Source organism: Danio rerio, chromosome 8, assembly GCF_049306965.1.
Source record: "Danio rerio strain Tuebingen ecotype United States chromosome 8, GRCz12tu, whole genome shotgun sequence".
Classification (NCBI taxonomy): domain Eukaryota; kingdom Metazoa; phylum Chordata; class Actinopteri; order Cypriniformes; family Danionidae; genus Danio; species Danio rerio.
In genome coordinates this window covers 14083807-14100007 of record NC_133183.1, presented here as the reverse complement: position 1 = coordinate 14100007, position 16201 = coordinate 14083807, and the positions used below count along the sequence as shown (strand labels likewise).

Here is a 16201-nt window from a genome sequence, read left to right as displayed (position 1 = left end):
GTCTTTAAATGTAAAATTGTGACGTTCTTTATTTATAGTCTTTATTTTTTTCAGGTGATTCAACGCAGAGAAGATGGCTCAGTTAACTTTTTCCGTGACTGGGAAGCCTATCGTGAAGGATTTGGCAAGATAACAGGAGAGCATTGGCTAGGTTAGTTCTCTTTTTATAATTGTTGTCTGGGGGAAAAAGTAGTGATTTATATCTAATAAATGTATGAAAACCAACCACAAGACAAAATAGCTGTGTGAATGACATAGTCAAATTAAAAATAGATAGCATAATCAAGTTATATCACGTGGATTGTATCTATACTATATCTCAACTTTACTGCAATATGTATTTTAAGAACACAGGGGACATTGGGCTGAGCTAAGCATCTCTTTTGGTATACTTTATTCACTTCAGCTCTCTGATTGGTGCACTTTGTGCGGAGCATATTGGGTAATGTAGTTTTTCCTGCTGTAACACCACTATTAAACATAATTGACTTAAAGAAAAGTTGAATTAATTTGAACAGATGGGTTAAACAAAAGCACATATCATCTGTTTACAACCTCACAGCAGGGGGTAAAGGCAAGTTTATCAGTTTTATCAGAGTTTTACTTTGAAAACCCAACTGTTGCTCTCTGTATGAGTAGTTATTTTCGTTCCACTGATTTGATTGGACAAGTGGCTTTCCTGTTCTCATATTGGCTGTCTTCTCTACAGAAAACTCCTGTTAAATGGCTTGTAATATTGTGTCAATTTATTTTTGTTGGAAAAGCTGACCGTGTTGCTTCTGAAATGTAAATGACTCTGTGTTTGGTAACTTCTTGTTTATAGGCATGTTGTATAATAGTGGACCCCCAACCGTGAATCACAGTTTCACAGTTATTCCATTTGAATGGCAGTAATGACTTTAAAGCTGCTTCTGTCGTGACACACAAACACACTTGTCATGTTTGTCACTGTTATATACGAGTGTTTTTTTTTATGACAACTGTAAGGATCGGATTGGTTATTGTAACTTTGAGCTGCCAACGTGGACAAAATGCCAAGTGGTGTGTCCAAAGCTGAGCCTAGCAGATGGCAGTGGGTGGACAGGGAGCAAAGCTTTATAAAGAGACTGAATGGAGCGAGAAAACTCATCATACCGTTCACTGATCAGGCGTTGGAAATTTAGGTGCTACATTCTGTAGTGGAGCTCTATGTTTGTACTGATTGATTCAGCTCACTGGTTTTTAGAAAGGGGGAATTTGATCCCAAATGTAAAATGCTGTCATTATTTACTCGACCTTCATGTTGCTCCTAACCTGGATGTTGTTATTTACTTTCTATGGTAAATTAGGTAAATAAAAACTAATTAAATCAAATTTCTTAAATTAAATATTACCAAATAAATTAATAAATGCTTTCTGAAACACCATGAGTATTTATTTATTTATTTATTTATTTATTTATTTATTTATTTATTTATTTATTTATTTATCCATTCATTTTCCTTCTGGTTATTTATTCAATTATTTATTTATCCATCCATTTATTTTCCTTCAGGTTATTTTTTTAATTAATTAATTAATTTATTTATTTATTTACCATCCATTTATTTTTCTTCGGGTTATTTATTTATTTATTTGTCCATCCATTAATTTTCCTTTGGGTTTTTTTTTTTTTTTTTACGTATTTATCCATGCATTAATTTTCCTTGTCAACATACAAATCTGAAACAAGATGAAATTAAGTATTTGTTTGTTTATTTGTTAATAACTAATTGAATTATTTTTATTTAATTATCAGAAACAACGTCCAGGATCGGAACAACATGAATTCGAATAGAACCTCATATTGTTTCAGATCTGTATGTTGATTGATTGATAAATAAATAAATAAATAAATATAAATAAATAAAAAGACAAATAAATAAAGCAATAAATAAATAGACAAATAAATAAACAGACACACAAATTAATAAATAAATAAACAGACAAATAAATAAGTATATAAATAAATAAATAGAAATAAATAAATAAATACTCAACCTCATGTTTTTTCAGATCTCTGTTTTAATTTTTCCATAGACAATAAATTAAATTAATAAAATTAATAAAAAAATGCACTAACTTATAACATTAAAATATATTTAAATTGTATTTCTTTAGTTGAATCATGTATGTAGAAAGAAAATTTTAATTTAATTTAATTTAATTTAATTTAATTTAATTTAATTTAATTTGTTCTAAAACTATATGCTGTTATTTTGCCATTTGACAGCAACAAAGCAAAGTAATAACAAATAATCACATCTAATTTGCTCAACTTCGTCTCAATCAATCAAATAAAGTAAACTGTCCAACTACTGTAGTAGTAGCATGAGATGAAGTCTTTTTCAATTTGATTCAAACATCAAAATGAAAGCAAGTGACCATAAAATAGTATGTGCAGTCTTGAAGAACAAACCATCGATGACGAACTTTTTAAGACTATCCTTCTGCAGTTTATTCAGCCGTCCGCATATTTCTGTAACAAGTAAATAAACCATGGAAAAATGTGAGTAAATAATGACAGAATTTCAATTTTTTGCATGAACTATTCTTTCCAATCTGAAAGATGGAACGGAAGGAAAACATTGCGACTTGATTGTATTTTTTTCCTTGACAGTCGGTTGCTCCCAAGTATGTTGAACGTGAAGAAGATAAATTGCATTTCTCTTTTATTTACTGCAAGGTCGCTCCTCTTTCAAGGAACAAAAAAAAGATGGAAAGCTTTCTGTGCTTATGGGTTGCGTCTTATTTCTTCCTTTTTTTTTTGCCTTTGTCCGACAAACATTTTAGACTCAGACTTGTTGTCTATAAAGTGCGCTAGGGGTCCTGTGTCTCAATCAGGCATGATGAACTATGACAGGCCTGCCATAAAGTGTCATGTTGGAGAGATTGACAGCTTCACAGCCTGAGCAGGACAGCGGAGGCTAGCAGGGTCTTTCATGCCTGCTGTGGCTGAGAATGACTTCACCCATGGCCTGCTACTTCTCCCATTCATTTTTCTTCTCTTATGGATTTTATAAGGACAATCACAGCTTTGCAAACTTCACTTTGAAGGAGGGACTAGGGACACACGATTCTGGCTAAAATGAAAATCACGACTTTCTCACGACTTTATGAGGGTTAATATAAGTTGCCTATTGTCATTGTTATTTCTCAAACATATGGTAAAAAAACAATAATAAATGAAGGCCTATCTGTAGGTCTACTGTTGGTTAAAAAGCTAAATTTGAATAGACTTATAATGGTGGACTTAAATAGACTTTCAATTAGTCCGGGTCATTAATGCACAGTAAAGTGCCGACATCAGAATACAACTACTCATGATTCTGGTGTTAAATTATTATGTTTGAGACATATGTTTCCAATCTGTCATTGACAACAATATTAGACCATTTTTTCACTATTAAAATGAGACATTTGTCATTATCAGCCTACATATATTATGTAGACTAGAGTAGTTATACTGACACTTAAAGATTAATTCTCATTTACAACACTCTGTGTTCGCTATGAAAAAACATCAAATACTTGTTGTAATCATAACTCTTAAATGTGATATGATTATTAAAATAATGTGCGCTTTCACTTTCACTGATATTTGATATGATAGCTACACCATGCTGGTGTTTCGTAAAATTTGTAACGCTCAACCCCCAACCTGGAGGACCAGGACATACACACATACACCAATAGACATCAATTCACCTATAGCACATGTGTATGGACTGTGGGGGAAACCGGAGCACCTGAAGGAAACCCACATGAACACAAGGAGAACATGCAAACTCCACACTGAAATGCCAACTGAACCAGCCGTGGTTCGAACCAGCGACCTTCTTGCTGTGAGGTGACAGTGCTACCCACTGTGCCATCGTTATTTACAGCATATGCAGGTTCTGTTCAGTAAAGTAGACTTCATTGTGAAGACTTTTGAGACAGCCTTTATGCTTTCTCCCAAGTAAAGTTTATTTATATGCTAAATTCGAGAATAATCACCTGCTTGTGATTGACCGCAGCTGGTTCTGCATTACTAACGTAGAAATCACCAATCAGATAATTCCTAACTCACTATAATTAATCAGAGTTTCATACCTCAGTTATTCTCGTCTTGTAGTGTCCCCACTTCCACCCGTACCCCTACCTCCATTCCTCAACAGGGCATCACGGCGGCCCAGTGGTTAGCACAGCTACCTCACAGCAAGAATGTCATTGGCTCAGATTTTCACTTGGCCAATCAATGTTTCTGTGCTTACATGTTCTCTCTGTGCTCGTGTGGCATTCGCCCGGTTTCTCCAATTTCCTCCCACAGTCCGAAAACATGCAACATAGGTAAATTGACCAAACCAAATTGCCACCATTGACAAGCTCTTAATTAGCAATTCCTAATTGCCATTAGCCATATAATAAGTGGGGGAGTTCTTGAGACTTACGTGAGCTCAAACTCCCCTCTCGCGTTACAAAAGGGAGGGATCCCCGGGCTCAAGGATCTTATGAACTCAGGGCTCTCACCCAGCACAGCATGACAAACACGCTTTAAAGTCAATCGTCAGCTAAGTGTAAACTCTTGAATCTTGAAAATATAATTAGCTGAATTGTAGAGATGCTGGATTAAGATCATGTAGGGGTAAAATCGAGATCACAATCTTTTTTGTTTAATCGTGCAGCTCTAGGAAAGACGTTTATGAGAATGGGACAATTTTTTTAAATTATTTCCTATATAATTTTTTTCTTCTGGAGAAAGTCTTGTTTGTTTTATTTTGAACACAATAAATTTAGTTAAAAATAAATAAATTTCAGGTCATTATTATTAGCCCTCTTAAGCAATATTGTTTTCGATAGTCTACAGAACAAGCCATCATTATACAATAACTTGCCTAATTACCCTAACCTGCCTAGTTAACCTAATTAACCTGATTAAGCCTTTAATGGTCTCTTTAAGCTGAATACTCATATCTTGAAAAATATCTAGTAAAATATTATGTATTGTCATCATGGCAAAGATAAAACAAATCAGTTATTAAAAATGAGATATTAAAACTATTATGTGTTGAAAAAATATTTCCATTGTACAGAAATTGGGAAAAATAAGATAAAGGGTTTATAATTCAGGAGGACTAATAATTCAACTGTGTATTGCACCATATAGTGGATAGTGAGCAGTTTTGAACAGACCCGTCATAGAGTGTCATCTTAGAGAGATTGACAGCTTCACAGCCAGAGCAGGACAGCAGCAGCGGGCAGCATCTTTTATGCCCACTGTGGCCTAAAATGATTTTATTCATGGCCTCACAGCAAATAAGACCAGCCTAGAGCAATTCCACAGGCGGAATTCAGCCCGTCCCGCCAGTGGTCAGGGGGTTCACGTCCCCGTGGACAAGCCCAGGATGGAACAGTCCTCCCTGGAGTGATGAGGTTGAAGACTCTGGCTCCTAGTGAGGATGTGCATTGGTGCCAATGAGCTGAGCCGCTCCTGCCCACGCTCTTAATCAATAAGCGACATGAGGGAGCTGGAGACAATTAACCTCCAGGGCTGGCGAGATGAGTTCCAGAAAACACCAACAACACACACTCATCAGAAATGAGGTGACAGGGAAACCGCAGAGGCCAGAGGACCTGCAGCCAGAGACAATCTAAACTCTCACCTCCGACAAATAGGATGCAGCGCACAGTTCACAATATAGCTCTGCTGCAACACCTACTGAATTGAATTGGGAACTGGATTGTAAATTTCAGTTCCGCTGCTGAATTTCAATTGATTGTGAATTGAGGTCGTGAGTAGGGATTAGAACTGATCTATTTGGAGTTGAATGTAAAAAAGTGGCTTACACTGTATTGGTCAAAAGTTTAATAGTTTATAATGATTTTGATAGACTTGTCTGTTGACCGAGGCTGCATTCAAAAAATTGATTTTGGTGCTTGTTCAAACTGTTCATTTAAAATGAGCTGAATCAACACAATTATTATGTTTTTTGGGGGACAAATCAATTGATTTATGTTCAATCCACTTAAATTTGTTAAAACAATTAAGATAACTTAATAGATTTGTGTTGGGACAACATTAAAGGGGTGGTCCACTACAATATGATATTTATATGATATGATATTTATACATCTCTGAATGTAATAACCTCAAGTTCAATGCAAAAGGAAACATTGGCTTCAACATTGTTAGCTTAGCAAAGCCTACAGCGAACAAAGTTTGAGGACTATAAAGAATAAATCTGGGCTAGTGAGATCACAAGGGCTTCCGCTTACTGTATTCCACATACCCGTGCACCCTGCGCAGCAAAGGGGCGTGTCCAGAGGCACTGTAATGTTATAGCAGAGAAAGCTAAAATGCCGTCCAAATATTTTTACAGAGCTTGTTCTGTTTCTGTATCAGGGCTTCCAAAGGACACGACACAAAGAGAGAAGTGCTTAAAGTTTAATTTTAATTCTGATGAAGAGAATTATAAAAAATATATAGCTCTAACCATTGACAAAGGACAGCTTCCAGAATGTCTCTCAGTTCAGTGATGGACTCGGTTAAAACTCCTCCAACCGACGAAGTTGTGAATTGTGAGCCACAACCTGTATATTTGTTTGTTAAAATTGATCTATTACATGCACAGTTTCTAGTGTTAATTGTATGTTGTAGGGAGGACATAAACGAAGATGTAAACAACTGGAAATGCTGTTTGGCACCGTTAACAATTTAGCTACAAATTCATATTTATCAGTCAAACCCCTCTAAACAGCCACAATCTTCAGCAGCGCATGCAGTGTCTCTCTATGCGTGTCTCTCTATGCGGCTGCTTTCCGAATGTTCTACATCTCAAATAACAAACTCTCAAAAGATATGAGAACATTTATTATCACTTACACATGCTTATTCTGAATATATATGAAAGACACTTGTCAGATTTATTTTAGAGAGCAAGTGTGAGATTAAGCTGTGTGCTCTTCATTTTTCTGTCTGATACAAGCGGCTAGCTGCTCTGACTGGACTGTTTACACACCGCAAAAGCTTGCGCTTGTAGGGGTGTGGTGACGTGGAGCCACTCCGCGAATCAAAACAGATTATGTTAGCTGAACAATCAGAGCTTCTTGAGGGCGGCCCTTTCAGTGGAACTAGGAAATTTGACAGTGGTTTTCATGTTAGCTTAGTAGCTGTACGTAATCAAAGTAAGATATATGAAAAAATAACCTGATTTCCTACTAGTGAATTCAATTTAATTCAATTCATGTTTATTTATATAGTGGTTTTCACAATGTAGATTGTTTCAAAGCAGCTTAAGTCCAGAAGTGAAGCATGAGCACATGTTGCTTTGCATCTTATAAACACAACCAAGCTTCAAAAATACACTGTGAACCACCCCTTTAAGGAATTGTGTGGAACCAGCATTTTTACAGTGTGTAATTATTCGATCAAAATAGAATAAAATCAACAATATTTTAGTAATTATATCATTTTGAACTGATTTGCACTGTAGTTTTTGGTTGAACCAAATAAACTTTTCTAGTCATCTCAACTTACATCAGTCTCTACAAACTCACAACCTGATCAATTCAATTCAATTTATCTTAATTTCTATAGCTCTTTTACAATGTAGATTGTGTCAACGCAGCTTAACATAGAAGTTTTAGTGAATTGAAACTATGTCAGTCCAGTTTTCCGAGTTGAAGTTCAGTTTAGTTCAGTTAAGTGTGGTTTATTTTCACTTCTGAAAGTCCAAACACTAAAGAACAAATCCATTAGCTTATTTAAATAAGTTAAAGTAACATAAAAACATGTGTTACCATAACTTTTAATCATATATATCACTTTAAAATTCTGGAAAAAACACCTATGTTTTCAATGAGGGGGTCAAACCTTTCTCACAGAGCATTTGAACTGCATCCCTCCAGTTCACAACCTTCGGACCTTCATCTGTCTGTAGAGCTATCCAACTATCACCCGCAAAGCCTAGCAACTGTCTTAGAACATACTTGGAATGTGCTAATTTATACTATAGCCATGTGCTAATTTATGCTAAATTCATGCTAACAGCCTGCTAATACATACAATCCACATGCAATTAACAACATGTTAATTCTTTGGCCAGTGTAAAACTTGATGATTTATTTATTCAGGAATCCTTTATGGCAGGGTGCTTTTTTTAATTAAAACTTTTGCAGTAATCAAATTATTAGCCTTAATCTGTATAAGACAATAATATGATGAAGATGTTTACTTGAGTTATTTTTGAAATGTTCCTTTCATGATCCCATTTTATATGTTATAGCACATAGATCGATTAACGTCATTGCGTCACCACGCTATCCACATTTACTCCAGAGTTTCATGTAATTTCAGCTGTTTCATTTTTAATTTGTTGACTTTATCTGCAGTTTTGCAATTTCACTTTCAGTCAGGAATATTTCGTGCATGCTCCCCATTACAAACAACATATTGGATGTGAGTTTGAAGTATGGGCTGAACTTGGTACTATTAGATATTTGTTCACTCTTAGAAAACCACAAAGATGCCACAAAGAACCAAACAAGGGGTTTCACAGCGATGTCATAGAAAAACCTGTTTTGGTTCTCCATAGATCCTTTCACCAAATGGCTCTGTGAAGAACCTTTCTTTCTTGCTATTGACTTTATTCTTCAATGCAGAAGTGTGCTCGTTTTTGCCATTTTTTTAAAACCTCCGATTAAATTTCCTATGGGAGAAACTACTTGCTCTACAAACAAGTGTTTGCATGACTATACAGACAAAATAGAATAATATAATATGAAAATATCAGTTTGCAACATCAAGCAGCGGAACGAGCTGTTTTTGATGTCTAAAAACAAATGTAAGTGAATGAAACTGGAAATCTCAAGCCAAAAATATTCAAATATCTGCGCCCGCTCAAATACGGAGAATTAGGTGAAAAAAGAACCTTTATTGGTTCTGGAAATAACCATTTTTAATGGTTCTTTAAAGAACCTCCAACAGCTCGACTTTTTGTAGAACCATCTATGAGCAGGTTCATGACCCCCTGAATGCAGTAAATAAAGAAAATCCAGGAAGAAAGATTAAATATTTTATTTGCCAATTTGTCTTGTACATGTCAGTCAAATTATACAATGGTAAATTGGAAAAACACAAAAGCAGTTCTAAAACAAACCAGTTGAATCCTGTAAAATGATGCTAATGTAATTTGCTGTGGAACCATTTAATAGTGCAAAGAAACATTTGAGGCTACAAAGAACCTTTTGTGAGTTGAAAAGGTTCCATTGATGTAAACAGTTCCTCAAAGAACCATCTGCAGCAACAAAGAACTTTTTAAGAACCTTTATTTTTAAGAGTGTATTTGGGCCCTCGTCACTTTGCAAACCAGTTGTCTGTGGTCCTTTTCTGACTCAATAGGTGAAGAGAATTGTATGAAACAGCTGTGTGTTTATGGAATATGCTTTCACAAAATGCGCCAAAAAACCTACATGAGGGTAATAGTTTGATTAAGATGTTTACATGTCTGCACTGCACTTTAATAATGCCACTAAAAGAAATTATCGGCATACTCCACATCTTAATCCGATTTCTCTTTAGTTCGATTGTGACTTCAGTCAGATTAAGGTCATCAAAAATTACTGTTTACATGGTACACTCTTAATCAGAGTATTGTCTATTAAAAATAATTTTTTGGTGTCCATGTAAACATACTCATTAATAATAATCAGAAATGCTTCTTGAGTAGGATCATATAAGACTGATTTCTGCATGTGAAGTATTAATGCTGAAAATTTTGCTTTGAATAACAGGAACAAATTACATTTTATACTATAAGAAACATTAGAAGTTTTCATTATTTAATATTTTCAGTATTTTACGTTCAAATAATATATTTGTTAGTATTTTCTACAAGCTGGTTGAGCTGAAGAAAATGTTAAAATATGTCAATATTTACAAATTGTAATGCTCTAAAAGCTTAAAAGTTACTCTTGGTCAGTAGTGTAAAAGTCATTTAGCTAGAAAAGCGAACAAGTAATATGTATTTATCAATATTTCTTTTCCCATTTGAACAGAGCGAATAGAAGACAAAGTTTCTCAGAACTCAAGAGCTACTTTTGGCGTGCATGCAAGCGAAGATCGTTTTAGTGCCACATTACCAATTAGCATGAAATGCTTATGCATAAGTCGAATATTAGGGGAGCAATATGAATATTAATGCACAAGAGTGTATTTTCGTGCCATCAAAGGAGAGGTTTGAATTATCATTCCATAATTTCCTTTTGTAGTGTATTAGCATATCCATTCACGATCAACCTCCCAGAGCACTATAAATAAGCCTTTTATCAGTCATTTTCACATAATGCTGTTGAATTGCTTATAATAAGTCATTCCTAGTGAATATTTACAGATGAGGGCTGATACAAGACTCAAGCGCATTACTCATTACTTGAGTCTTCAACACTTGTAAAGAACTCCCATGAACTGCTATTGTTCTTAAATTAAGGTAATTATAGCGACTTAGGGAGAGTGAGAAGTGTTGCAACATGGTGTGAGTTGTAATAGCGAATATTACTATAAACTAATGAAATAACCAAGAGGGAAAAATCAGAATCATATGTGACCAGCGTGTTGACAGTGTTGATGTACTCCCCAAAAAAAGTAACTAGTTTTGTTACTTAGTTACTTTTCATGTTAAGAAACGTGTTATGTTGCACTACCTGACAAAAGCCTTGTCGCCTATCCAAGTTTTAGGAACAACTAAATAATAACTTGACTTCTAGTTGATCATTTAGTATCAGACGAGGCTTATATGAAAGGCAAAGGCCTCTAGATTATGCTTATTTTACCAAATATGATCATGCCTTGATTTTTCATTAATTGATTAGGACAGTAAGGTCTGACTTTGCTTAGACACAGGTCTTGTCACTTAACAGAAATAATATACAGTATAAAATATAAAGTCATGGTGCAGTGGAAAAAGAATTAATATTGTGTATGACTCCCATGAGCTTGGATGACTGCATCCATACATCTCTGCAATGACTCAAATAGCTTATTAATAAAGTCATCTGGAATGGCAAAAAAAAGCGTTCTTGCTGGACTCCCAGAGTTCATCAAGATTCTTTGAATTCATCTTCAAAGCCTCCTCCTCCATCTTACCCCAGACATGCTCAATAATCCTCATGTCTGGTGACTGGGCTGGCCAATCCTGAAGCACCTTGACCTTCTTTGCCTTCAGGAACTGTGGAGACTGAAGTATGAGAAGGAGCGCTAGCCTGATGAAGAATTTGCCCTCTCCTGTGGATTGAAATGTAATGTCATGAGCAGCACCATTTTCTTGATACCTCAAGCTGTTGATGTTGCCATCCTGAAGATCTCTCACATGCCACCTTACTGAATGTAGCTCCAAAACATGATTTTTTTCTTCACCAAACTTCACTGATTTCTGTGAAAATATTGGGTCCAAAACTTCACTGATTTCTGTGAAAATATTGGGTCCAAAACTTGACTGATTTCTGTGAGAATATAGGGTCCAAAACTTGACTGATTTCTGTGAGAATATTGGGTCCAAAACTTGACTGATTTCTTTGAGAATATTGGGTCCAAAACTTGACTGATTTCTTTGAGAATATTGGGTCCAAGTGGGTTCTAAAAGGTATTCTGCAGTATTTGTGATGATTAGGATGCAGTTCAACAGATGATTCATACAAAAATTATTTTGAAAGGACTTTTGTCAAGTAGTATATTGACTATATTCTTAGGGAGAGTGAAAAGTGTTGTAACATGGTGTGAGTTGTAATAGCATATATTTAACTAATGAAGTAAGTAAGAGGATAAGAGGAAAAATTACTGAAAGTTACTTTTGAAAGTTATGCATTACAGTGTTGAGTTACTCTTCCAAAAAGTAACTAGTTGCGTTGCTTATTTAATTTCTATGTTAAGTAATGTGTTACATTACTTTTAGTTTATTTTTGTGTTTCGTTTTCTTACATGGCTGAGACTTGATTTCTGTAAAAACTTGCAGGTTTTTTTTTTCTTTTTTAATAGAGCTGCTCTGCAAGTAAAAGTGCACTGTATAACCTACACCTTCATCTACCTTTTTCCTTCGATGTCATTAAAATAATGAGAATGCTTCCATCTCAGAAATGTAAGGCTCTAGCCTGCCATCTTTGTTTCTGTCTGTTATGTGAGGAGCAGATTTCCCACAAAGGATGGGATTCAACGTGACGTTAATTTGTATTCAGCAATTTATTTTATAAATGTGAATTAATTAATATAAAAAAGTAACATTACATTTAAAAAAAAAAAGTAACTCCAATATTACTTAATTTTTAATGCATTACTTTACTTGTTACTTAGAAAAGAAATATTATCACATAACTTGTGTTACACTCAAAAAAAAAAAAACCTTTCCTGCTTGTTCAAACTACTTATTTAAAATGAGCTGAATTAACACAATTCTTTAATCTTTTTTTTTGGAGGGGGACTTAATTGTTTTCTGTTCAATCCATTTAAATTTGTAAAAACGTTAACTTAATCGATTTGTGTTGAAACAACATGAAAGATTTGTGTGGAACCCAACAATTTTGCATACTTGTAATGTGTTACTTTTATGTGGGGATGCTGGACAACGGAGTTGTAGATCCATGTGCAGTTCATTAGGGCAAGGTCAAACAAGCAATGGTAAAAGGCGGGCAAACAGTAGCATACAGGTTAACCGTAGTTAACAACAGGCAAGTGGTCAGTACAGGCGGCACAAAATCAATAATAAATAAATTCCGGCAAGGATCAAACACGGAATGACTAGATAGGATAACACTTTGTAATGCTACAATAAGAGTGAACAAGACTCAGCACAGAAGTGTGTGTGTGTGTGTGTTCTGTCTTTATAGTCCATCAAATCAGTCCTTGAATAGCTCCCAGTGTGTAATCAACGGAAACCGGAAGAGGTGTGTGTGAGGTGCATGACAAGATTTGTAGTTCATATGGTGACAGGATTGTAGTCCAAATAAAAGTAAATGATTCCCAGCGTTATACCTTGATAGCCTTGATCACTGTTTTTTTTCTTCCACCCAAAAATTGTATAATAAATGCTCTGATGGGTATGCTGAAACTTCAACATTCTGAAGATTTGTATCTTAAAAAAGGGCATATGACACCATTAAATCCAGAAAGAAATCTAAAAAAATACTACATCTGAACTCTTGAAGACTGTACAAAAATTCAGCAATGTATTTTTTGTCAGAATCTTGGCCTGTTTTTTTATGAAGTGAACTTCCTTCTTTTAAAACCCAAAATAATAAACGTAACCTTTTTCCCATCATCCTCTTAAGGAAGAAAAGCATTTATTTAATCACATTTACTTCATCCGTGCAGTCGACTCACAGCAGTGTTCCTGAAAGTCTGTCCAGCTACACGTCAGCAGAAAAAAAGATCCTAGCTTATAATCTCATCGATCCTCACAAGACTCTTCTCATCACAAATGTTCCCAGACAGAAGTCACAAAGTGTCACTGCTGTTTACACTATGAAAGATCCAGCCTTTGCCATGTTTTGTGTGTATGTGTAGAAGACACAGCCTCGGATGGAAATGTGTTTCTGATGAGCGTTTTCGGTGACGTTATCTCACTAGAGAGACCCTGAAGTGAGAGTTTATCAGCAAATTGAATTGAACCGTGTTTTCCAGTGGTGCACAGCATGAGGTGTTTGCGACTTTAGTTGTCACTCATTACTCATCAATCAAGTTTTCAAAAGGGTGTTTTTGCAGAGATTGCCTAGAAAACACATCGAGTTCCCAAGACAATATTTCTTTATTATTTTTTTAATTCTATATCATTTCATCATATTAAATATAACGTATGTCAGCGAGTAGATTTTATGGAGCTTGAAGATTCCCTCAATGCTAATTAAGAAGCTTTATTTTTAATAGTTTTGTTAAAAATCCGCTGTGTAAAAACTTGCTGGATAAGTTGGCGGTTCATTCCGCTGTGGCAACCCCGTATTAGTAAAGGGACTAAGCCGACAAGAAAATGAACAATGAATATTTGAAGTTAGCCTATTTTTCTGTTAAATATATTAATGTCTTTATATTAACCTGTGAACTGTCACTTTCTTTTTTAAATGAAAATGTTAACAGAAGAGGAATCTGTTAAGAAACTAACATTTTAATTAATTCAATCATTTTCCTATAGCTTAGTCCCTTTATTCATCATGGGTCACCACAGCGGAATGAACCGCCCTAAAATTCTTAAGTTACACAAAATATATTTAGCAAAGAAATTTAGCCTCTGAAATTGTGTACCAATAAAAGTTATGTACTAAATTTGAAGTTAATATCACAAAAACTGTGCTTACATTTATTTATTCATTACACCAAAAAAAGAACTTCAGACATAATGTTTTTCAAAGATTAGAAGAGTGAAATTTCTGCCATGATAATCATTATCAGCTCAGCTAATCTGCTCCTGCATCATTACATACAATACTTGCTGTCACCTTGACAGCCAATGAGCTCATCTGTTGAAATGCTCCATGTCATTCTGTGCCGTTAAGCTGTGGTTTGTTTTCTGAGGCCCTCCACCACCCAAGTTCCACCTGTGTTTAGATCTACTAGGGCAGGGGTTCCCAAACTTTTCCATTCACGACCACCAAAATAACAATGCCTGTGACTTGCGACCCCCAATATCCTCTAAAGTGGTTATAAAGATACAAAACGGTGCACACACACCAATAGGCCCAAGTCTATTCGTTGTTTAATTTTGGAGAGTGCCATGCGGAGACCGTCCTCCATGTTAAGTTATAGCCTAAATTTGTTTTTAATAATCGTGAGTCCCGTAAAGGTGTCTGAAAGTTTAACCTGATGCCATAAAATCAATGTGCTGACGCTATCTCTGTGTCTTTTAATATAATGTTATTACCCCAGTAATCGCAAAAAGATTAAAACGCTGATGCTTTTTTTATGTAACTATAATTTTTTTTCTTTTGTAGGTTAATTCTACTAGTTTAACAAAATAAATTAGATTTTTGGATATCACCAAGCGAAAAAAATCGAAAAAAATATATAGCTTTTAAGGGGATAATAATTTTGACCTCAAAATGGTTTTTTTTAAATACTTTTATCTGAAATGAAGCAAATAAGACTTTCTCCAGGACAAAAAATATTGTCAGACATACTGTGAAAATTTCCTTGCATCGTTAAACATCATTTGGAAGATATTTAAAAAAAGAAAAAAATAATTCAACAGCGGGCTAATAATTCTGACTTCAACTGTATATATTATGTTTGAAGCAGCAGTGGCTATACTGGCAGTAGCAGGTCTTGGTACTTGCTCTGCAATAACAATCAGCAGCGTAGCAGATCTATACCAAGACCAAATACATCAACACTGTCATATACACTCACTAGCCACTTTATTACAGATACACCTGTCCAACTGCTCATTAACACAAACTTCTAATCAGCCAATTACATGGCAGCAACTCAATGCATTTAGGCATGTAGACATAGTCAAGATGATCTGCTGCAGTTCAAAATGAGCATCAGAATGGAGAAGAAATGTGATTTAAGTGACTTTGAACCTGGCATGGTTGTTGGTGCCAGACGGACTGGTCTGAGTATTTCAGAAACTGCTGATCTACTGGGATTTTGATGCACAACCATCTCTAGTGTTTACAGAGAATGGTCTGAAAAAGAGAGAATATCCAGTGAGCGGCAGTTCTGTGGGGGCAAATGCCTTGTTGATTGCAGAGGTCAGAGGAGGATGGCCAGACTGGTTCCAGCTGATAAAAAGACAACAGTAACTCAAATAACCACTCATTACAACTGAGGTAGAAGAGCATTTCTGAACACACAACACACCGAACTGGTCAGACTGGTTTCTTGAAGATGACAATGAGTTCACTGTACTCAAATGGCCTCCACAGTAACCAGATTTCAATCCAATAGAGCACCTTTGGGATGTGATGGAACGAGGGATTCGCATCATAAATGTGCAGCCGACAATCACGTGACTGCGTAACGCTATCATCATGTCAATTTGATTCAAAATCTCTGGGGAATATTTCCAGTACCTTGTTGAATCTATGCCACAAAGGAAGTTGAGTGAGTTGATGTACCTAATAAAATGGTGAGTGAGTCATATTCATTGTGAGTGAGTGAGTGAGTGAGTGAGTGAGTGTATATATTCATTGCCATACTAAATCCCAAGAGTGTTCTAGA

At 35.3% G+C, this 16201-nt stretch overlaps 1 protein-coding gene across 22 annotated transcripts in view; it reads left to right on the top strand.

Annotated features, from left to right (window-relative positions):
* The window catches only part of fibcd1a (fibrinogen C domain containing 1a), a 398615-nt gene that overhangs the window by 315775 nt on the left and 66639 nt on the right, over positions 1-16201 (top strand). For all 22 annotated transcript variants that reach the window (XR_012384132.1, XR_012384133.1, XR_012384135.1 and 19 more), the window contains one exon: positions 55-151. Coding sequence is in view for 17 of the 22 variants with exons in the window: in XM_073910115.1 (XP_073766216.1) it covers positions 55-151 (97 nt within the window). In the remaining 5 variants the exon portion in view is untranslated. The remainder of the gene's footprint in view (positions 1-54; positions 152-16201) is intronic.